At 38.6% G+C, this 25616-nt stretch overlaps 1 protein-coding gene across 2 annotated transcripts in view; it reads left to right on the forward strand.

Annotated features, from left to right (window-relative positions):
* Positions 1-25004, forward strand: part of LOC129002427 (elongation factor-like GTPase 1) — a 159950-nt gene extending 134946 nt beyond the window's left edge. For both annotated transcript variants that reach the window (XM_054430220.1, XM_054430221.1), the window contains exons 21-22: positions 10641-10825; positions 24776-25004. In XM_054430220.1, coding sequence (XP_054286195.1) covers positions 10641-10825; positions 24776-24964 — 374 coding nt within the window. In that variant the 3' untranslated portion in view covers positions 24965-25004. The remainder of the gene's footprint in view (positions 1-10640; positions 10826-24775) is intronic.
* Positions 25005-25616: the final 612 nt, after the last annotated feature.

The raw sequence follows: 25616 nt of genomic DNA on the forward strand, positions 1-25616 counted from the left end.
GCGATGATAATTAGTTTTGTCTTGTGTAATGGTTGATACTTAACTGTAAATACATATTGAGCAAGATATTTGGTATAACATTTTTATGTTACTATTTACCAAAGATAAACACACCGTCAAGTGTCACACAAGAATAAGGACTGTGAACATATAAAAACTGATAACATATCATCGGGCAACTGTTAAACAATACTCGGTACACGGATTACAATATTCTTTATGTATTTGTGAAATATATATTGAGCAATGTACAGATTTAGTAGGCCGATTAAAAAATAGTCATAATTAGAAATTAATTAAAAGAAAAAATATATTAATCTTATAACATTAAGGGAAAAATGCACTTGACTGAAGAAACCGCTATTTTTTAAGAATGAATGTATTTTTTTATGAATTAACCTCATGTTGTTAATTCATATACAGTACATGGAGCTCCCGCAAGAATATGCGTAAGGTGACATGGTTTTTATTGACCACAGCCTAATGTAAATCTACGCATGTTGAATAAAAATATGGATAGTGGCGAACATGTTTTACGATACATGAAAATTGAGTAATGAATATTTTTAGTGAATTTCCCATATAGGGAATAAGCTATTACCATAGGTCTCGTGGTAAGACCTGGACCCGGGATCGCTTTACTTTTTCGTCTCCAGAGGCCAAAAACACCATCCGTTCCCCATCCGATCATGGATCGGACCATGGGATCGGAGTTTGATGGGAGAATTCATGAGTTAAAAATTGGGTGTTCTCATTTTTTACCCTCAAAACATAAATGTTCCCTATTTATTTCCAAACCATGTTGAAGGGCTTGAAAAAACAAATAATTTAGTACATTGAAGTGTTTTTGTTATTGGTTACGGAGGAAACTAAAAAAAATTTAATTCCCACGTTTTTCTTATGGAGAATAAGTAAACCGTTGTAGTTGGCTCGTTTATGGATATATACTTTTCTAAATTGTATATTTTATACTAAGCTATTGATATTTTATTAAAAAAAAACACAGTTTATTACTCTCCCTGTAACAGCAAACCTAGGTACTCGTTAAACCTAATGTTATTGAAATATATTTAATTGAAAATACATTCAGGCAATAATGGAAATTCGCTTAGTATGCAGGTTTGCTGTGGCGGGGGTATTTTATTTACCAGCAGTTTTAAAGAGATGTTTGTACATTCCGATAATAAATATTTTATTTTTTATAAAGCTAACAACCAAACATTTCAACTCAAAATCAAGGCAAACAGATTTGCTTCGAAGTACTGCACAACGACATGAGTCACGCGTTATTGTGCATTGTGTCATCTAAAGATTAAAGTCTATAAGTTTGAACTCGAGCGTCCAGTTTTTAATCCTGACGCTTTGACTAATCGTCAAACAAACCATTAACCCCTTACACTCTTTTTGGCACACAGTGACTCACATCTTAATGCTAATTTCTCTGAAAAAATATTTAACTTTTGAGTATTTAGAAAAAATACTCTAATATATCATGTTAATAACCACTAGAGAATGATTTAAAACGGAATAGCTGCTCGTCGGTTAAATTCAAATTCAAAGCAAATATTTTATGATGGTGATTTATGAAATTGTGCAAAACCCAATAGCACGACATGATTTCGAGTTTTATAATTGCATTTTTGTGCTGATTGTATAACTAATTGATGTTCTATTTATGTATTGCAATAATATGTTAGGTTTTAGCGAATTTCCCATATAGGGAATAAGCTATTACCGTAGGTCTCATGGTAAGAACTCGACCCGGGACCGATTTACTTTTTCGTTTTGCGGTCCCGTTCAAATTCATATATATGTTTGTCCGTTTGGCGCTATAACTCGAGCAAAATTGATCCGATTTTGATGAAATTTGGTACAAACGTGTAAACCTACGTTTATTCGAACGAGTTCGCGAACCAGCATGATCGGACTATGTGAACGGGGGTTTATGGGGGGTTTTATTGGGTAAAAATCGGGTTTTCCCATTTTAGACTCTAAAAACATTAAATTTCACAATTTCTTTCCAGACCATTTTGTAGAGCTTAAATAAAGAAATAGTTTTGTATATTGAAATGTTGTTGTATGCCTAACGGTTACGGAGATAATTGAAAACAAAATTTTAAATAAAAAATTCCCTTGTTATTCTTATGGAGAATAAATAAACTGTTGTATTTAGCTTATTTATGGATAAGTATTAATCAAATTTGGCAATTTTGTTTATTTCAAACTAAACCATCAACATTTCAATAACACAACACACCTCAATACCTTCCCTGTAGCAGCAAACCTAGGTACTCATTAAGATAAATGTTATCTAAATATGAAATAAATATGACAGTTTTCAGGGAATATTTTAGTAGAAAAAGGGAGTATGTTTAATCTATGGTAGAAATCCAGTCAGGCACATGGAAATTCGCTTAGTCTGCAGGTTTGCTGTGGCGGGGGTATTTATTATAGGCTATTACAGTACTATGTTCCATAATATTATTTATAACAAATGTTTTTGTATAGTTTTTGTGTTTTCATGTTATGACTAGGACTAGGGCCTACGTAGATTTTTATCTCTAGCACACTGTAAAGTTTTGGTCCTTCGAACCGGATATCGAATTTATGAGTTAAATACGCACAAGAATGATTTATGAATATACAGTATACTATTTCAATTGATGTTCAAATGTTATAACACGACACGACCTCTAGTTGTATCATGTGTACATAATTTTTTGTATACTCATTAACTCCCTATATTAATTGATTCTCTTTATCTATGTAATGTGTTGATTTCTTCTTGAACTATTTATTCTTTACAAAAACAATTTTATTCCCTCCAAATTGTATGTGTAATTGTATTTTGACTTCCAGCATAAACCTTTTTGGTCCTTCGAGCCGATATCACATCTGGGTATATGCATCTTTGAATATCTGTACCTACAGAGAATCAAACAACTTTAAAAATGGTCGATTTGTTTATTTCTAAAAGTATCTTTCGATCCTTTAACATTCCTCCGGTGGGATCGCAGCCCTGAGAGGACCACAAATTAGCAGTTTTACGCTGATGCCCAGCTGACTAATAAACCAGGGTATTTAGTTGGCCGCGAATCGATCCTTCTGAGAAGCGATAACATCGAATCGAGCAGCGGCCATGAGATGCTGTAAGGGGGGGAGGTGGTATATCGAAATGTGAGGAATGCCTGGTGTGACCTTTGAACCCGCATTCCTGCCGTTGTTTCCCGGGCATCTCCTCGCGGGCCGAGGCCCAATGACCTGATGTTTATTGAGAATTAAGTAATAACTCTGGATGAGCGGGGACGAAACTGTAAGCCCGGGCTATGTGACAAATACGCGTGTGAATAGATTCTAGTGACGACTCGTCGCAGTTGCGATTATGTATCCTGTATCCTACATTATGTTAGCTCTGTGGAATCATCGTAATCATCATCGTCGTCGTCGTCGTCGTCGTCGTCGTTTGAGGCGACCTTGGGCGGGTTACACCATGGGTTTAGTTATGTTGGAACGAAAGACTATTTCCATAGCAATGTAGTTACGTTCATAGTTCGAAGAGTAAATTTCCCTGAAACACTCGGGCATAAAGAGAGAGTTCTGCAGCGCTCTGACGTGATACTTGCAATATGAACGTTGGTTTCAAAAATCACTCAGTGACAGGAAAAATTATGTTTCATTGTTGTTGCAGGCTTATGCCAATAAATTCCGCTGGCCCTATTAGATAGTGTTGTGTGATGCATGACAGCACATCTAGGGGGATACGTTGCAACGGAGATATCACAGTTTTAGTTGGTTTGGAAGGTTTCATATTGCAGTGTCATTACTAGAAAATCGTCGCAAGTTATCTTTTAGCACGATTTTAGCAAGCCCCGTTAGGTTTACGCTAATAAAATATAAATGGGACTGATTATAGATAAATAGGAACAGAGTCAGATAAACAGAACACGTTAGCTCAGTGGTAGTTTTTTGGGTGCACAGTACACGTCACTGCAGTCACCACACCAGTCCCCGCTAGCTTGCCCCCAATTATTTCATTATAGCACAGTTGGTATATGAATGTGGTAACGGGTAGTTAAGTTGAAGACACCACCACTGTACAACAATCAGGCAGAGCAAAGAACCAGCATGCGCGGGTGAAACGATTTATTGCACTACAAAGTTAAGCAAAGTCGAGCAGGCCTTGGCAGTAAGTTACAATGGCGATCGCGCAACTCGCCATCTTTATCTCAGCGGCACCTGATGATAGATTATAGCGGAAATGAGGCGAATTAACAACCGGAAGTGAAGCGAACGGCCGCCGGTTTAATAGGAATGCTGTTGCTTAGCGCGGTCCAGTGGGCCTCGGTCCTGTACTTGAGATCGACGTCTGACGTATGACCACAGTCTGCGAGTCTGACGCTCTTGAACATCGAAAATGGTCTACGGTGATTTATGTGTCAAGTCCCATTGCATAAGCAATGATTTTATAATTGTTGACAATTTGAGGTTCGTAATGAATTTGTAAAGGTATGTTTTTACTAATTGAGACGGGAATACAATTGTGCGTATTTTCCCTTAGGATGAAAAGAGTTTAGAAAGCAGTGGAACTTTGATACTGGCTAAGACCATCTGTTTCTTAAGCCAGGTCTAGTTATTTCAAGTCTAATGATCAATGAAATATATTGTGCATACTGTACAAATAATCGTTATACTTATACTCTTGGAGCATCCAAAATTAGGATTGCGATGGGTGTCCTCGTCGTTGGTTACCAGAGGGCATAGAATAGAAATGCTATGCTCTCTGTTGGGTTACCAGAGCACTATTCTTGCGTTCAGCATCCTTCTGTGATTGTTTAGATCGGAGTGATACATGATACATTTGTATGAATCACAGCAAATCGCAAGTTTTCATCAGAGAGTTGACAGATGTAAGGGTGGTTTCAGAAAGGAAGAAAGTATGGTTTATGGTCATAATGGTTTAAAAATTACATCGATCTAATTATGTTACATTACATTTAAATGAAACTAAATTTAACAACTAAAGGGTGGCGTCGCATTTCAGACTTGTAATTATTTACGTTGGTTCACGTACGCGCTTCGTAATAGTTAGATAAATGTTCAATGAGTCGCAGCCGCACAGATGAATGGAAGCGGCTCGCCGTGAATGGAGACCTAGGACTAGAACGAGAAAGCTCGTACACTGAGATTCAACCAAGCTGCCTTTCTATGGAAGCCTCCACTTCCGGTGAAAACCACTCCAACGGTCCAACCCTTCTTGCTTTACTGAGGAATGTCCACAAATACAAATAGAAAAGTAGGGAATAATTAATTATATAGTGTGGTTTTTGGAGGGTGATCTCCAATACAGAGACAACTCTCCTTTGCTTAGAGATATGTTTTTTTTTACTTGATAGGTGGAGAAATCAATGGATAATAAATTCCATAATTATTATGGAATTCTCATTTGGCAAATTGTCAGTGGTGATTGTTTGTATTTGAACCTGGCTCTTGAAGAAAAAAATATATAAAAGTCGTGCAAGTTTATAATGATGTGATCAACTGCAAGTGCAGAGCACACATAAAACAGCGTTATTTTTATTATTAATTTAAATGAAATCCAATCAGAAACGTCGCAGCAAAACCGGGATGTCATAAAAATACACACTTGGGTTTCGTAACGAGTATGTACATACAAATTATTAAGCAAGTTATAAGCAGCAACTGAACTATGGATTCATGGGTTTCCAAAAGAATAAGACAGGTATTTTAAACTTTTATTGACTCTACTACAGATATTCAACAAGTGTGAGCTATCGTCATAAATGTCCTGCGTCCTGCGTAGTAGACCTTCAAGGAAATGTGTTCTAGGGGTGTGGGGGACTCATTCATAGTGTACGTGTAGTATTTTGCCGGGTAGTGGCGAGGGAGTGGGAGTGGCCCATTCATGGTACGGAGGTTGTAAACCCATGAGTGTGGGTGGAGCGGCCGCTAAAACACCAGGTCGCCGACGAACATCAGATAGGGAGTATCTTGTCGCCTAGTTTCCGGTCCTAATTGGGGACTGTTTCGGGATACAAAGTTTTGGAGTGTCTATTTGTATCTGGAACTTGATGACCGTGACGAAGAACACGATTGTAAATGGACATCTGAATCGGTCGGAGTAACCGATGAATTGAGAATGTTGAGAAGGGTAATTTCTTAGAGGTCGCTTGAGATTGGAAGTACTATTTTGAGAAACGCTCTTTCTTATGTTAGTCACTATTACGTAGAAAACTTGGCCTAAAGTGGTAGACTGTTGGTTTTGTTGCAGGTAAAGAAAAAAGTATCAGGCTTAAAAAATCCTATGGTTTAAGTTTTCAGGAATTATTCCCAGTATTAGATTAACACAGAATTATCGAATTGTTTGATTGTGCTCTTGTAGTAAAAATTGTATTTTTACATATTTTTAGATTGGTTTTTTGTAGTTAGAGAAACAGTGATGTACAGTATTGATTTTGTTATTGCAAAATCACATAGATGCACCTCAATTCAATGCATTTTCATTTAATGTTGTATTTGGTTTTTGGTTGTGTTGACATTATTCTGTGGTAGTGTTTAATGTAGGCCTTATTAAGGAGAAGAACAATTTTAATCTACAAACAACTATAACATTGAGTCAGCTATTTACAAGAAATTCTTATAACATGCATTTACACTGATAAATTGTAAATAGCAAATTATATTCGTTTCAAAACATCCCTACTTTACAGGCTGTTTGAAAACATTTCATCTCAGAACGTTGTTTCTGTAGTAGATATAAGTTCTATTGCATGCTCGATGTGTATATTTAAAGTTGATTGTGGCGCGGCGCGTCTACTGCGCAGGCTCTAGTACATCGCATGCGCGGAATGTTGGACTCGCTTCAGCGCGCGGACGCGAACATTCCCGCGTTTTCGTGACTGCCGGCTAATCGTCCTCCTCTTGTGGGTTTAAGCGGATCCTCTTCTCTCCTCTACCTTCGGAGTATCCTCCCATTGAGAATAATACTTTGGTCTAATGCTGACGTGAAACCCCGGTTTTGCACCGATAATGATAGTAATTTAAATTAATAAATGAAGTCTTAATGATGAACTGTTAACTTAAATAAATATAGTTTTTAAGTAAGACTAGTTGCTCTGTCCGTGCTCCGCTACGAGTTGAGAATTTTTTTGTCCTAAGGACGCTAGGCACGAGCCTGGGATTGTTTTTCACATTACTTCAGGCTAGACCTAGGGGTTGCGGCATTATCATTTAGATAAAATCCATTGGTGACTTGGCGGGGATCGAACCCGGGACCTCAGTGACTGAAGTCCCGCGCTCTAACCACTACGCCAGCTTGCTCCCCAACGAGTTGAGAATAAAGAAAAGAATAATGCGTTTTTTATTTACTTAGTTACAACACACTTACCAGACATCATAGTGGTAAAGCTCAATTTTACTTATCGCTCATTTTAATGAAGAACTCTTATGTAATGCCAAGATTGGATTGGACATTGGATTGGGGGTAATCAATAAGCTGTGAGGCATAATCAAAACTTTAACTTCTCCGAAACGTAGATATATAGACAATCTATAAGTATTTAAAAGTTAACTAGGAAGGGGAAAAATAAATAAATATAAATTAGTAAAATCAAATGTTACCGCTGACTTATTTGTAATATTTTAAATTGTGATTTAAAAAACAACCCTTTAACAAAGGCATGTGCCCTTAAGAGAAGGTTTATCAAAAAACTGATATTTTTCATTGATAGGTGTGCGGCTTACGGTCTCCTTAAAAGTTCAAATCCTTCTTACCTTTATTATTTAGATCTGAAAATAGTCATAAAATAGTTTTATTTGTAACGTAATTTTATTTTTCGTCTTGGATTTTTTCTAAGCAGTGCTGAATAATCATATGAACTTATTTTTAATTTCACCATTAGGTCTAATAATTGAACACTATCAACGTAAACAGTACCACGGAAACAGTTTCACGTAAAGTAGTTTACTTAAAAAAAAATGGAATCTGCAAGCTTTAGATGAACTTGTATTGCTTGTAGAAATCCCAAGAAAGGCCCTAATTTAAGTTGTTAAATATTTAATGATTTATGGATTTTGTAAAAAAAAATAGGAAAATTTTAGTATGAACAACTGGCACTATTTGCTTCAACACGTAAAAAGTAGTTTACTCTAAAAAGTCAAAGCCTTCGGCTTTATCTAAAACGGATTGTAGAAATTACCAAATTACCAAAAAATGTTTTTGTGAATATTTTAAATCTCTGGTTTTTCATAGAGTTTTTCATGAAATGAAAGTTAATCTCTTTTAATTGAGTACTATGACTATCAAAATCAACACGAAAATACGTTTACTTCATCAGGAAGCCTTTTTAGCTGGACAGCTTTGTAGAAATGCCCGAAAGGACCCTCATTTCTGTTGGTAGTGAATATTTCATGTTTCTAGTTTTTGTTGAGTTATTAAATGGCGTTAATGGCGTTTTAGGGTAATTTACCCTTTTAAATCAGGAGCCAATTGGCTAAGTAGGTCCAGTTTTAAATGGAGATTAGGGTGCACTGTTGAATATTTATTATTGCAATTAAAAAACGTTCCTCGAATAATTCCTTTTCACACGTCTTCTCTTCATTCCTTAATTATGCATGATCCTGGAATTGCTGCTGGATAGCAATTCTTGATACCGACCAATCAAGTATCCAAGGGCTTTACATACCGGAAGTGCTCCAGTCCTGCGTCCTGAGGGAATCATTCCTCTTTCTCCCTTTATTCCTGTCCGCACTGATCGCTCTGGAATCCTCATCTACATATGAATACAGTTTCCGGTCAGCACACCATGGCACAGTAGGTCAACGACTGGCGATGGATGGGAGTTGGACTCAGTGAGCGAAATAGATCTCAGATCTCGGTAGCACAGCCAGTTGAGACGCATCAGCATCAATCGTTGAGTTTGGACCATGGTTGAACGTAATTTTCAGAAAAGATCAAATCGTCGGTAGGGAGTTTCTGTGTCATCGTAACATACATAGTGTTCGATGATAAATATTTTGCCATTAAAAACTATACATTCCATGGGTAACCTACCTATGTATTTTGATAGGAATCAAACTTTACCAAAGCTTATTTATTATGAACTATGTGCTATTATGGCTATTTTTTTTATCGTGTGTGTTGTGAGAACGGAAAAAAACGTTTTTGAACTGACTGTTGGGCCAATAACGTACTCCTCTTTGAGCTGATGATTTTAAAATTTTAGCACAGCAACGGTAGCTCTTGTCCAGCAACGCGAATATTTAATTTGGTATAACAGTTATTTAACCGAATAAAATATACATAGTGTAATGTTTATGTTACTGGTATGCACCCTAGTTCATCAACGTCAGTTTTCTCTTGAACAACAAATTATTGTTTACTAATAAAATTTGTTTTGTTTTTGGTTTTACGAAAAGTGTAAAAATGTTGATGATGTTCTTAGTTTAAAACTTTAGCTGCGAAATTTTATGGAAGAAATGTCTCTGTCAGGACTACCAAACTGAAGATCTAGATATAGCTTTGAAGATTTCCGTTGACACCATCCTATCTGAGGAATGGTGTTGACTATTGTTGTATCCTGAGGACAGGAATCATCAACCACCTGTGACTATTGTCAAAGAGAATGTGCTGTAGGCAGTGAGTGACCATGGTGTGTAGGGCAAGGTCTGCACTTGCTGAGAGAATGGAGGAAAGGATTGTCTTTGTCACTAGGTTATCGCCTACACAAATACTTGTACTTGATATTGTACTTTATGACACTTCCATTACATTACCATTACTTCAGCGTATTTCATCTGTGAGGGTGATTTCCGTTGCAAATTGTAGAATGTGGTGGATAACAGGTGACATGCAGCTGCAAAATCGTCTTTTGTAAACAGCTCTTGATGAACGTTTATTATAGAACAGTTTTTTTTTCAATATGTGTGTAATAGTATCACATATTGAAAACAAAATTTTGCTAGAAATGAATTTTACTGGGACATTAGGTGTATACCTGTTATGTATGAATACCACTCAAACTCCAAAAATCTTCCCGACCGAGAAAAACTGTTACATAATGTCATTATATTTCCTAAATAGATGTTTTTTTTCTGTTTTCCATGTGCCTATTGCACCAATGTTTTTGCTTTTATTTATTTCTCCATTACTGCATAATTGTTCTAGGTGTTTTTTTTTATTTATTTGAGTTACTAAATCTAACTCATTCCCTCTGAATGTGGTCCTTTTCCCATTCTCCCAAGTCTCCTTTTCATCCATCAACTTTTTTGTTTTTACTTATTTCATGATCAATTTGAAACTTTTCTGATTAATTCCCCATATACTCAACTGGAGGGCGAGGATGAAGTCAATGGTCCGTCGGTGTGATCTGCACCGTGGGTTCTATATTTCGTTTGGTTGTCTGCAGACTTCTCATCATCTTACCTGTTTTGTTATCGTCTGGGAATTGATCTTATCCTGGTTTTAAACCTTTCATAGGATTGTGAACAATTTCCCAGACTTAGTCTCCTGTTCCTCAGAGTAATGGCGTGTAAAGACAGAGTCCAACATCAGTCACATATTCTTAACCTGCCTTTAAGTTAACAGGATGAATCTTATTCACTTCTTTGTTTTTTTGCTGCAGGTAAGATGTATGCGGTGCTGGGCCGTCGCCATGGCAGAATCCTCCACGGGGACATGACCCAGGGCTCCGCCTCGTTCACGGTGGAAGCGGTGTTGCCTGTGGTGGAGAGTTTCTTGTTCGCTCCGGAGATGAGGAAACAAACTTCAGGACTGGCGAGTCCGCAGCTAGTCTTTAGCCACTGGGAGGTGAGTCGAAGACATTGACACATTTCTTTCGCATTGCTAAATCTGAGCGTGGTATAGAAAAACTTCTTATTATACAAATGAAATAACTTTTAGCCATTGGGAGTTGAGTCGAAGACACTGAGAAAGTTCTGTTTAAACCTTAGGTTGATATAAATAAACTACTCATAGTACAAATTAAATAGCTGCCAACTTTTTTCATCATTGCGCGTTGATGAAAAAATCAACCAATATTCATTATAAATGCTCTTTATAAATAAATACGCTTATAATTGCACTTTTCAGGATGTGTTAATGAATACAGTATTGGTTGAACATACTCACTTACACTATTCAAAGTTAATTACGGTATTTAGTACATTTAGTACTCGTGAGTTGTGTAGGCTACAAATGACTGGTGGTAAAATGCAGGGTGCCTTTTTAACGCAACCCAAATTACAAGTACCGTTAGACAATAGAATCGATCCGTAAACCTTGTAGATGTTCAAGCAAAAATGCATAAAATTAGCTGTCCATAAACAGGGATATCCGCATAGTAACTGGGGTTTCGTTGAAAAGGGCCTCACTTTACGTAGTTGTAATTATTTGGATTGCGTTAAAAAACCCCTGCATATAAAAATATTCATTCGGTCTACCATCTAATGTCGGTTCTACAATATTGCATTAACGGTTATTTAGTATTACCACCAGAGAAATTGATCTGTGTAACCTTCACAATAATAATCTTCTCCTTTCTGATAATAAGAATTATTTGCATTTCCAAATCAAAATTTAGATCTACTTTAGATGTACTGTACTACTACATCATAGATCCACATGTATTTTTCATTTATAGCTATTTCATTTGTAGCTTTGATCTTTGACGTTCTTAACCTCTTTTGTCGTCCACTTCATGACTATATTTTCTAGTTCGTACCTTTCCACCCCATCACGACGGACTGGACGGTCTATTGAGACCGTATCATTTTGATATTATATTAATTAACTATATTAAGCATATTTAGCCAAGCATGGCTATAAAATGAGTGTGAATTGGACCAGATGCATTTTGTAGCTTTGTTACTGACTGAAAACCAGGAGATTTTTATCCCCAAAACATAAACGATAGTCCAATGATCAATGACATCTGGCTACATATTCGAGCATATAAAAAAACTATTTAACCCCGCTAGCATCAAACTCCCACCTTCTGATTGCTCTATCTATATCATGGTAAATCTGTTCCAAACTTCATGATGATATATTTTGACCCGTTCTGGCAGGGTACGTTATAAATAACCCAGTTAAACGTGGCGGATAGGTTTCAGATGGAACGGGTTTTAGAGAAATTGTGGGGTAGTGACGAGTGTCGAATGTCGGATGGTAGTGGTAGTGGAGTGTGGTGGTCGAACGACCGGTCTGATGGGATACCCGAGCCGTTCTGCGGTCGCCGTGGGGACGCGTGCCGGAGTCTACATCAACCGAGGACGACTCCTGTGGACAACGCAGACTATTCCGTGTGGAAAAACAAAATGTAAACACCTTTCAACCGAGGGTTTGCCCTAAATATTGCCAGGAATAAAGGAGACGTTACAACAAGAAGAATACCAACGAACGTGTTTGTGTTTGCAGGTGTAACTTGTAATTGATTGGGTCCTTTACCCCATTTAATTTGTATTGAGCAGTATGATTGAACAAATACAACAAAAACATTAGACATATTATACATATATATGGAGAAACATTACACTATATAGTACCTTAACATTTTCTTAAACCAAATTCTGAGTTAAATTCCAGTAACAATTTAATCGTAAACACTTTTTCACTGAATGATTTTTATTCAGGGCACCATACTCAATATTAAACAGTCAGGAGTTTGAAACAAATATTAAGATACGTTACACCAATGCCTAATAAGGAAATCAAACGAAAACCCTATATTCATAATTGATCTTTGAGTTTAAAGTTATATTATTAATATTATTATTCCATGGTTGTAGACGAACAGTGGGTAAAAATAATATAAATCCTGGTATTCAAATAGTCAAAAATGTACTAACATTTCAAATAAGATTCCTACGTTGGCGTGAATGTACTGCAAACGAGACGGACGGGAGTAGTTGTACATAAAGTAACTAAGGAAATGTAATAAGGGTAATGTAAAAGATAAGTCTATATAGAGCTGAAAGCCGGTTACAAGACGAAGTGGGTGTAACACAGGGCGTAGCTGCTGCCCACAGCTTCCATACCTTGAGGCGGCGAGATCTCTACCTACCACCACCGCCACTCTACCACTCTACCATGACACCGTGCTACAACAGTACGTAGCTGCTGCCCACAGCTTCCATACCTTGAGGCGGCGAGATCTCTACCTACCACCACCGCCACTCTACCACTCTACCATGACACCGTGCTACAACAGTACGTAGCTGCTACCCACAGCTTCCATACCTTGAGGCGGCGAGATCTCTACCTACCACCACCGCCACTCTACCACTCCACCATGACACCGTGCTACAACAGTACGTAGCTGCTGCCCACAGCCTTCATACCTTGAGGTGGCGAGATCTCTACCAACCACCACCGCCACTCTACCACTCTACCATGACACCGTGCTACAACAGTACGTAGCTGCTACCCACAGCTTCCATACCTTGAGGTGGCGAGATCTCTACCTACCACCACCGCCACTCTACCACTCTACCATGACACCGTGCTACAACAGTACGTAGCTGCTGCCTACAGCTTCCATACCTTGAGGCGGCGAGATCTCTACCTACCACCACCGCCACTCTACCACTCTACCATGACACCGTGCTACAACAGTACGTAGCTGCTGCCTACAGCTTCCATACCTTGAGGCGGCGAGATCTCTACCTACCACCACCGCCACTCTACCACTCTACCATGACACCGTGCTACAACAGTACGTAGCTGCTACCCACAGCTTCCATACCTTGAGGCGGCGAGATCTCTACCTACCACCACCGCCACTCTACCACTCCACCATGACACCGTGCTACAACAGTACGTAGCTGCTACCCACAGCTTCCATACCTTGAGGCGGCGAGATCTCTACCTACCACCACCGCCACTCTACCACTCTACCATGACACCGTGCTACAACAGTACGTAGCTGCTGCCTACAGCTTCCATACCTTGAGGCGGCGAGATCTCTACCTACTACCACCGCCACTCTACCACTCTACCATGACACCGTGCTACAACAGTACGTAGCTGCTGCCCACAGCTTCCATACCTTGGGGTGGCGTGATCTCTACCTACCACCACCGCCACTCTACCACTCCACCATGACACCGTGCTACAACAGTACGTAGCTGCTGCCCACAGATTCCATACCTTGAGGTGGCGAGATCTCTACCTACCACCACCGCCACTCTACCACTCCACCATGACACCGTGCTACAACAGTACGTAGCTGCTGCCCACAGCTTCCATACCTTGAGGCGGCGTGATCTCTACCTACCACCACCGCCACTCTACCACTCTACCATGACACCGTGCTACAACAGTACGTAGCTGCTGCCCACAGCTTCCATACCTTGAGGTGGCGAGATCTCTACCTACCACCACCGCCACTCTACCACTCTACCATGACACCGTGCTACAACAGTACGTAGCTGCTGCCCACAGCTTCCATACCTTGAGGTGGCGAGATCTCTACCTACCACCACCGCCACTCTACCACTCCACCATGACACCGTGCTACAACAGTACGTAGCTGATGCCCACAGCTTCCATACCTTGAGGCGGCGAGATCTCTACCTACCACCACCGCCACTCTACCACTCTACCATGACACCGTGCTACAACAGTACGTAGCTGCTGCCCACAGCTTCCATACCTTGAGGTGGCGAGATCTCTACCTACCACCACCGCCACTCTACCACTCTACCATGACACCGTGCTACAACAGTACGTAGCTGCTGCCCACAGCTTCCATACCTTGAGGCGGCGAGATCTCTACCTACCACCACCGCCACTCTACCACTCTACCATGACACCGTGCTACAACAGTACGTAGCTGCTGCCCACAGCTTCCATACCTTGAGGTGGCGAGATCTCTACCTACCACCACCGCCACTCTACCACTCCACCATGACACCGTGCTACAACAGTACGTAGCTGCTGCCCACAGCTTCCATACCTTGAGGTGGCGAGATCTCTACCTACCACCACCGCCACTCTACCACTCTACCATGACACCGTGCTACAACAGTACGTAGCTGCTGCCCACAGCTTCCATACCTTGAGGCGGCGAGATCTCTACCTACCACAAAAGCATAATGGTCTTGAAATCACCCCCCATCACATGGAAAGCCTCAGTCTCCGAATTGTACTTAGTCTTCATCGCATGTACTCTCGAATGACGGAGCGCGACCGGTTTCATTCATAAACGTGGAAAAACCGGAGTGCAAAAAACGGATCTGACGAATTTCGCAGAGGGAATTAAAACGGCTTGTGAATGGACTCTACGCCGGAAGCGATTTTTCTGCAACTAATGAATGATTTAATAGTGAGCCAGCAAGCTCGCAGCCTCGGGACCAGTCCACGATTCGACCGGTTTCTCGTTTCTTCAGCGATTTTATTTATAGGAGTGGCCGCCTTTATTGTTTTATTCTACTTCTTGTCTTTGATTTATTAGTTTACTTAAAATGTATGTTTTTACATTCCGGATTGGCAAGTTCTTTTTCTGTAACGGTTTGACTTTTTACTGGTGCGGTTCGCCTATTAGAAAACGTTATATAAAATCAATATCTTGATATACGTACTGTATGGTTATATTGGAGGACTACTTTGGAATTCTTCTTGCTTGTGATTTCGTTTTTATCCCAAATTACGTCAACTAACAAATTACCACTTCTACCAAAGATAATCGAAACTACGTCTTCATAGTTTTTCACGGCACATAACCATATTTCCGAGTCACCTAGCATGACAGTGTTTATTCTGCCTCCTATTCGGTGCCGCTAGTCGGCTGCATGTATAATTAACTTAACAGAGTGAGCCAATGGTTGGCCGCTCGCTGCGACGCTTGCCAGAGCGTAAAACAGGAGGAGGAGTCAGCAACAGACCATGGTAGCGGCGTGCAGCTAGTGAAGATATAGTCACAAATGTATGTAATAAATTAAATTAACAAGGAGCATACATCCATCAGTACATATATACATGCCCTTTACCACTGATTTGTCTAATATAAGTTGTACAATGACTGACTGCATCGTTCAATCGACCACTGGACGAACCACGCTCTCGTGATTTCAGCATCCGAATTCAGCCAGCGGTAAATGGCTTACACAATGTTTAAGAAGTCGTTTTACCTTTGTACGAGTATAGTACCATCACTACTCTCATTGGTATTGCATAGCCACCTCCAATCCAATGTATTAAACAATGTATTATTGTATGTATGTAATCCAATGTATTAGTGAGTCGGTGGCTCAGTCGGTAGCGTCGCGGACTTCGGGCCCAAGGCAGCGATGTCGTGGGTTCGGATCCTGGTCACTGCCGATAACATTTTATCAGTACAGTTCACCTTTGTACTGTACCGGCTCACTCCTTGCTTTGCTGCAAACGATCCACGCACGGGCGCTTAGTCTATGTGGACGGGCAAATGCAAGGTTAAAAGACGCCGCCAACCTCTTTAAAAAAAAAAAAAATAAATAAATAAATAAAAAAATAAAGAAACTTTACCACCTTACCTGTAGCCCTCGGGATGCAACTTTATCACCTTAAGGTTTCTTTTCAAAGTTAGCTGTCTGATCAGCTCGAAATCCATTTAAATACAGTATCATACGCTACTTTACCTAAATTTAAAAGTTGAGAATAAATTAAGAGACGTTGACTTGTTTTTGGCAAGCTAAGAACTTCGTGATACTTTGGTTTTAGTAGTTTTGTATTGTTGTTATTACTACTGTATTGTTTTTACCGCAGTCAAGTAAAGTAAGTCCACCTTGTTGAGTGCGTTTCATTCTGTACTCTTTTTAGTTCAACCTAGATGACATAGAAAAGTAGTAGCTTTATGACTCTATCATGATGTACACCAAGTAACAATATTTACAAGGAGAACTGGGGAAGGTGAGAGGTGAGAGGGGACACAGCGAGCGCTCCTCACCGCCAAGTAATTCCAGAAGCTGGTTGTAGATTGATGTCCCGCCGGCACAGGTGGGTTTGTACCTGTTTGACTACAGAGGAAGGGGGATTTCGACTGTCTGTTTCTGAAGTACGGTAAAAAAAGTTAGTTGGGACGCTCGCTTATTTACATCCACTCCCGGCAATCAGGCTCTCCGGTTATTGAATCATGGCTGTTTACAAGAGCCACATGACCTGATCAGCATAATGAAATTACGACTGTCGTTTCTCGCCTCTGCCGACTATTATTTCCATCGGTTAATTTCGTGCTCGAGTCTGTGGTTCTGAGACGTCAAAACGTAATGCAATTGCTCGAACAATGCAGGTTTATTTGGAAAAACACAAGGTTTATGTGAAGAACTGGCAAATGTCTTTCGGATAGTCCGAATGTCAAAGTTTGTGGAATCAAACCACTCACACAAATCTGCGTAGTTAACATTGTAATTGCCTGAATCACAATTTCACTCGCGATATTCATTCGGGCATCCCTACTTACATACCTGACGTGTATTTGTTGTGTATTTCACATTCAGTTTTTTATTGTTCCATAGATGAAGTAACAATAGTACAATCAATATAGTATTACATTGCATGTTTTGTATCCCTTTCACAAATCCCCTTTGCGTGTTATTGCTTTTGTTGATCGCTTATACACATCTTTTCATATCTTCTTGTCTAATCAATATCGCGCTTGAGATTTTTTTAGATTAGAATTTTGTTTGTCAGAATCAGTGGTGTGATTTTGTTTTTTTACAACTTGTCTCGTCCAGAATCACTCGCACAGTTGTTTGGTTTCAGCGCAACATTGTGTTCGATTGAATCACCGAACGACAACTATCTATTTTTTGATGTTTCAAAGAGAATTTAAAATGCGCTATCGGAGTTTTATGGGTTTAATTCAAGATTTAGATTTAATTTAGATTCACATTTTCATAACTTTAATTTATTTGCGAGACTACATTTTCAGAGTTCACTACTAATACAGAAAACATACTAATGTTTTCTGTGCTACTACCAAGCGACGTAAAAACTTATCTGATTTATTACGGCGAGTTGTATAAATTCGGTAGCCAAAATTGACAAGTTTGAAGCATGAAGTAATAATATTACGATCAGTATTTTGATAGTAATACATGGCATTTTTCTGTATCACTTTCACTAATCCCTAGCGTTTCATTGCTTTTGTATGATAAAATTTATCAAATTCGATAATTTCCGAGAACACTTGTTCAGGGTACACTTTAACAATTTAATTTCAACATTAGTTTAATTAATGCTACCTAAATATTTTAAAGTTATCTCGTAAGTTTTCTTCACTTTAAAGCCCTTCAAAACATGTCAAACTTGTGAAAATGTACCAATCACTTCATTGTTTCATAATCAGTTTTCACTAGTATATCCAAGACTAGAATCTTCTCAGTCAAAGATCGTCTCCGGGTCTTCCTTAGATGACCTCGTTCTAGAACTTCGGGAAAAATCTTGTCTAGGCTTCAATTTTTAACATTTGTTCCTTTTTAATATTAAGATGGACTTCATGTAAGCTATAAAAATATTAACAATACATCTTTAAATTATGTCCGCTGTGATTAAATAAAATACCCCCGCCGCAGCAAACCTGCAGACTAAGCGAATTTCCATCTCCCTGATTGGATTTACACTAAACTTTTTCCTTAAAAATATCACATTCATTCCCAATTTAAATAGCATTAGTTTAACGAGTACTTAGGTTAGCTGCAACAGGGAGGGAAAAAAGACTTTTTTATGTTAATAGTTTTTATTAGTATGAAATTAATGCATTTTCCAAATTTGATCAAAATGAGTTCTTAAATGAGCAAACTACAACAGGTTACTTTTTTCCTTAAAAATAACATGGGAATTTCAAATTTACATTTTTTTTATTTCTCCGTAATTATTAGGCGCATAAAAACGCTTCAATATACTAAATTGTTAGTTTTTTTTAGCTCTACAACATGGTTTGGAAATAAATTGCAAAATTGGGACCAAAAAAATTTCTTTCAAGAAGTTCCGGGAAAGCTTGCTCAGGCTTCTCTTTAAAGTTAACTTCTGCTTTCTGCATGTATGCCATCCAAATATCTTAAAAGACATGTTGAAATCACGTCAGCTAAATATAAAATGCACCAATCACTTCATATCATCATCATCTATTTTCGCTAGTTTATCCAATGCTACGTAGAAGATCTCCTGCAAGTCTTCCGATCAGCGGAGTATCCAAGTGGTTTTTGGGAAAACTTGTCATTTCTTTACTTTCAAATGTTAAAGTTAGCTCAATAATGCTACCCAAATATATCAATTTCACAAACTAATTTTTAAATAGAATTCGAAACTAAAGGACCTTAGGTGAACAAATGTACCAATCATAACGTGGGGCTTTCACTAGTTTATCCAAGGCTACGATGAAAGATCTTCTCCGGATGATATCAGTGGAGGATCTCGTTGGGCCTAATTAGTTATCTTGTGAGGGGTGAGGGGTGAGGGGAGGGAAGCAGAGTACGCCAGTCGTGTGTGCTGAGCTCAGGAGGTTGCCACGGAAGTTCCCACGCTACTCACACCTGCTACGTCTGTCTTCCCCCGCACCCCTTCCATTCATTGACTCCACCACCTGAGTACTATCCGTACCGGGACATCTTGGGTGTCAGGGTGTCATCCCCCTAAAGAAATAATGTAGTCAATTTAAGGTCTTGGTAATTTAAAATTCCTATGCTAACGTAGTGTATTTGGAATGACTTTGTTGTTCACTGTTTGAGGCTTTCTTCCCGCTTTACGTTTCCGACTATTTATGACTCCTCCAATCGATTTCTTGGATTCCAATCTACGTAAACCAAAATTATTGTCAGCCTAAGTTAAGGTATATTGGGTGTTAGGTGTTCAATCATGTAACTCAAATAATTTATCCTCCTCATTTTAGCAAACTTTCCAAACCTGAGTAATTATAAGTCTGCAAACTTAGTCGAGTAAATAACCCGTCAAGACTCTCTGTACTGTATATATTTTGGGCTTCATGCCCCTTGATGAAACACTGTTGTTAATCTACGGTCATGTCAATGAGATCCTTAGTCGGAAAATCTGGAATAGGCTTTAGTGCTCACTACGAACTATTTAGTTTTAATTTGCAATATAAATGACTTACTGCTCTCCATTTAAATGCACTTTTTCCACTTACTCTAAGACCATTTTTGACCTGTAATTTATATTTCATTGTAGTGCACACTATCATAGATATACTCCAGATTTGATAGTACCAGATAGTTTCTTGTTAAACAAATACATCAAATTATATTCCAGTTTCCCCTGATCGTGTTTTATCTATTGACAAACGAATTTACAAGTTCCATACAAACAGAGTTGAGAGTAGATTAGACGTGAGTTTCTCGAGAGGTGTGGAACGATAAGGAGGGAAACATCAATCACTACGACGACGATATCTAGGAGCTTCTGTTGGCCAGATATCTTGGACAGAGCTTCTTTCAATTTTTTTACTAGGATTTAGCTTAATGCTGGCTTTATAGATGAAAATACGGCTTTCCGTAATACGCTTAAAAGTTTAATCTTCAGTCTCCAAGTAATTTACTCCAACAATTTTTTTTAATAACAATATCGACTAATTTTTTGTTCGAGCGCATAAAAGACAAATACTTTGCGATTCTTACCAACATCGGAGTACTTTTTAAGTGTTCATGTCTTGTTCATTATTACATATTGACGCTCTACATTGGTCTTACGTAAGGAGCAGTCGGCCTCTCATAGTTTCGTCTCTATTTTTTGTCTGTCATTATAAATTGTGACAAAACTATGCATTGAAAAATATATTTTAAACTGCATCAAAGCAGATCCAAACCCACCTCTTTCCGAAAACAGATTACCAGTAAAAGTAGATCACCCCTTGCAGCAATTAGGACAGTAGCTTATGGGGTGCGGGGGGCGTGCAGTGGACTTCCCCACACCTGAGACGCACCTCGCACCTGCCCAAAGTTCCCACAGATTCTCACATCTGCCCCGTGCCGGCCACGTGACTGGAGACTCCCGTTTTTTCCTTCTTTTTTAGTTTCCGTTCACGCTTTGTACTCCCTCTGGACCATCGGTTCGAACGTCCTTCCACAACACGGTGGATCCCTCGTGTTGTTTGGAGATTTTGGAGTTTTCTTAGAGGATGATGGATATGTGACGTATCTTTTCTTTTTTCTGGGATGCACACAAACAGTACCAACCATGTTTAAGAGGTTTCGACAATATTACATTTAAATAAGGGATTACAGTATGTAACAAAGTGGTCTCTTAGTTTTGCTTTTCACTTCAATGACTCGTCTTTGTTCTAAACTTAAAATTATGTCATTGAGTATCTAAAACTTTTTTCTGTCCAAAACTTCAAATTATGTCATTGATTTTTTTTTATTTTACTGGAGGATTATAGATACAGTATTTGATGTTACTGTGATATGAGCATAAGATGTCTTTATTCAAGAAAAAAGCAGTCATTTCCACAATGCGTGTACATAGTGGATCCTTCGTGTTTTAGGAAGTTTTGGCAATGCAAGTACATGAAGGACCCTTTTTGCTTATTTCTCAAAACACGTGTTAATAGGTTTTGTCTACATTTCAGAGAATGATGCATTTCCTCACCATTTACTGAATTACTATTGAAGTTTAATGAAATCGTTTATGCCAAATAGTGTATCCATCACCCAGCTACAAATTAATTGAATGTAGGCTTTTTACTTGCTCAAGAATGCCTTGCACACATACTATTCTTATTCCGCAATTATTAACCACACCCACTATCAACTGCTTTTACGGCATTTGTTGCAGTGCAAGAGGATAATTTGTAAGTTAAAATTTAAGAAATTTTTGTAAAACTCGGGATATTTAGATTCCGACATAACACATTTGCTTTACCTATCGCCTATGTGGAATTGTACTCCTTCGAATTCGACTATAATGTCAAGGAAGAGCGCGTTTATTGTTCGCCATAGCCAGTGGCTGTTCACGGAGTGCCTCAGGGTAGCACACTAGGTCCTACGATATTATTTATAGTCTGTGGTTATTCCCAGTTTCAAGGACGAATGATTAATAAATTAATAAATGAAATGTGCATCGAGCAAGAAGTCTACAATTTTCAAGAACCTGGCAACCATAAGGTAAACCAATTTATTTATAGTCGGAGCCTGCGAGTGGTGGACTATGGACCGTCCGATTTTATAAATCACGAACCACAGTTTCTGGGCAAACAGGTTATTATGACATTTTCCACTCGCCCACCACCTCGGCCCTCCCTCCTCATTTCAGATTCCAGGTAGAAAGCAGTCGGATTGATCCACGTATACCGTAGCCGGGTAATTTATAGTAGATTATATTAAATGGGTTTCGTGAGCGAATTACAACCGAAGAATTAGTCTCGCCTGGACGTTCTTCGTGCATTATTGAAGGCTGCGTTTAGTTTATAATAGTGGTGGGTAACCAGGTAAATGCAATGAGTGATCGAGATTGAGCGTCTTGTACATGGTTTCACGTGATTTCAGTAGTTTAGGCTCAGAGAATAAATAGATGTGAGAATAGGTAACAATTCTGTGTTAAAGCTGTAGCAAGTTATAGAATAAAAATAACCGTAACCAACCAACAGAGCACACAGTTAATTATTTATTTCTATGGAATACGGCAACTTTCTAATCAAGCCAAGCTTAGATAACAACGATTGTAGAACTAACATCAAGTATTAAAGTCTATGTGAGGAAATACAATGTTGACCATAGTGCTCTTTGTGAGAGGCTCATCGATCTACGTGTAGGTCTATAACAATAATGGCTACAGTAAATGGGATGGCTACTTCACTATCTGTGTGCATTGTCATTGACTATACATATAATCAATGGTATTTCTTGAAAAATTTACAGTCACGTGTTGAAAGCAACGTCAATATGTCATTAGAATCTCATTATGTTAAGATAGACAGAATACTGACAGTCTGTCTAACTGAAAAAGCGTGTGAGTGTATTGCAATATTTTTATACTTAGAAGAGAATGGGGAAAGAGGCAGGCCTCTTTTCATCAGTATGAAAAATCGATAAAGGATTATGCGTCAGCAAAGTTTTTTATATTGTTCCTCTTTTGTCCAATATTCATACTGTCATGAACATGTAACTAATGTATTTGTTGTAAAAATTGTGTTTACCGTGTAAATAAATAAATAGTAGTAAATGCGTCTCGTTCTTTTCTCGCAATTGAACTCTATTTTTACTTGTTCACTCAACGCACAGAGATTTTTGTGCATCATTCTGACGACCCTTGAGCATGGTTGTAGCTTTCTGGGAATCTCAGCTTCAACCTCCACTGTACAATTTGGAAAAAATAAAAAGCCAAGGCGGGCACCCGTCAGTCAGTGGGCGTGGGCTGCAATTTGGACGTCACGGACCCAGCCCCGACCCAGCTCCGGCCCCCGGCGCCCTGGGTTTCAAAATTTGACTGATCGTCCGTTTTGCAGCCCCCCGGCAGCCTCCCCATTCATGTGTCTAGATCGATTTATTTCCCTTGGATTCAAAACACTGTTGTCGCACGTCAAGAAGTCCCCGACAGGATTTCACCCACTATTACTTTGTGACGAATGGAACTGATGTACGTAGGTGCCAGCAAAACCAGGATCGTATGTCCCTACCCTACTAGTGAGTTTTATGGTGTCAACAGACTATCGCAGTTTCAATTTTAGCGAATTCCCCAGACAGCTATTACCGTAGGTATCAGGTATCATAGTAAGACCTGGACCCGGGACTGATTTACTTTTTCGTTTTGAGGATCCCAGAGGCCAAAAAACATCGTTCAAAACACTTCTGTAAAGAAAATAAACTTATTAAGAACAGTGTACAAGAAGGAGGTTGTCAAAGTCCTTGAAATCCGGTGCTGGTGCTCACATTTACGTGTATTGTGGTACTTCGAACTTCTTCACTGTTTAAATTATGTTGAACCAGCAAAGAATTCTAGAAGCACAATAATTGATGAATCGGACAAAGAAATTGTTGTAAAAGGTCTAAACAGCACAGCCACATACCCGGCAAATCGCTCGTCTTTAGCACGATAACTCAAGGAAAAATGATTTTCATGAAATTTGATTGACTGTGTAAACCCAAGATGTATCGAGTAAAAGTACTCCATGCATCTTGGTGTAAACCTACATTTTATTCTAAAGAGTTGGCGAACCAGTATGATCGGACTATGTGAACTGGGGTTCACAGGGTAAAAATTGGTGTTAATCATTATGACCTAATAACATAAAATTTTGCAATATCTTTCTAAATCATTTCATAGAGTCTGGAAAACACATAATTTTGTATATTTATGTGTTTCATGGGCATAGGCCTAATTGTTAAGAAAAAATTTTAAAAAACCTATAAATTTAAAATTCCCATGTTATTTATATAGAAAATAAGTAAACTGTTGTAGTTTGCTGGTTTATAGAACATATTTTGTTTAAATTTGGAAAATGTTTTACTTCATACTAAACTATTAACATTTCACAAAAAATCACTTTATTACCTTCCCTGTAGCGGCAAACCTAAGTACTCATGTGATTTAAAAATAAAATTCTGTAGGAAATAATAGGGATATCATAACACATGATTTCCTGTAGGATAACCAGGAGATATCACTGGTACACCAAATTTAATCTTAATCGTGTCCTCACAGAGAACTTCCACCTGGATAACCAGTGGACTGAAAGGAATCCCGATTTAGTTTCAATAACATCTTAAAATGATGACTGAAATAAAAATGGACTCACAATATAAAGAGACTATGAATCACAATATGTTTTAGGTTATCGATGTAGACCCTTACTGGGAACCGAGGACCGAGGAAGAGTATCTTCACTACGGAGAGAAAGCCGACACGGAAAACCGCGCACGTAAGTACATGGACCAGGTGCGAAGAAGGAAGGGGCTCCCAGTCCAACAGAAGATTGTACAGTTCGCCGAGAAACAACGGACCCTCGGAAAAAATAAATAACTATTTTGTATGACAATTGAAATAAAAAGACGATTTGTAATATGTGTATTATTTAACCAAGATGTGTAGCTATAGGGCGTTTACCATTAGATCTGATTTGGCATGTGTAATTAATTACCTATTATTTTTAACTATTTTTTTATTTTCACAAAGATATCAATTGAAAACAGCCATTTATTTGCCTTGCAGTATGAAAAGCATTTCTGTATCTCCAATGTTAAAAAGCCCTTTATTTTTTTAAGAGTTTACAGAACAATCTAGTTAACTCTTACAGATGCTGTTCTTGTGGGTTATGTTATGAAAACGGAGTTAAAAATGGTTTATTCCAGGAACGTGTTGATATTCACATTTCTATCCCTTTTTAGTTGTTTTCCTAGTACAGTACACTCTCGATTATCCGAGCCCTCGGGTTATCTAAGGTCGTTACAGGCCTAAATATATATTTGTAATTTTTATTTGAAAAAATTACTTTATTCTTCTTAGAAATAGCAAGTAATTTGTGATTTGTTAAAACTAATAGGCTACTTGAAATAACCATTACGTGTTACATAAGAATAATATGCCATCACCTAGAAAATTTAAATCACACCGTAATAGGTTGGTCCAACAATAATGGAGATCGATGGTCCAAACCCGACAAGCCATCTCCAGA

This window comes from Macrosteles quadrilineatus, unplaced genomic scaffold (genome assembly GCF_028750875.1).
Source record: "Macrosteles quadrilineatus isolate MER2022 unplaced genomic scaffold, UCM_ALF_1.0 Scaffold_9__3_contigs__length_116548681, whole genome shotgun sequence".
NCBI classification, from domain to species: domain Eukaryota; kingdom Metazoa; phylum Arthropoda; class Insecta; order Hemiptera; family Cicadellidae; genus Macrosteles; species Macrosteles quadrilineatus.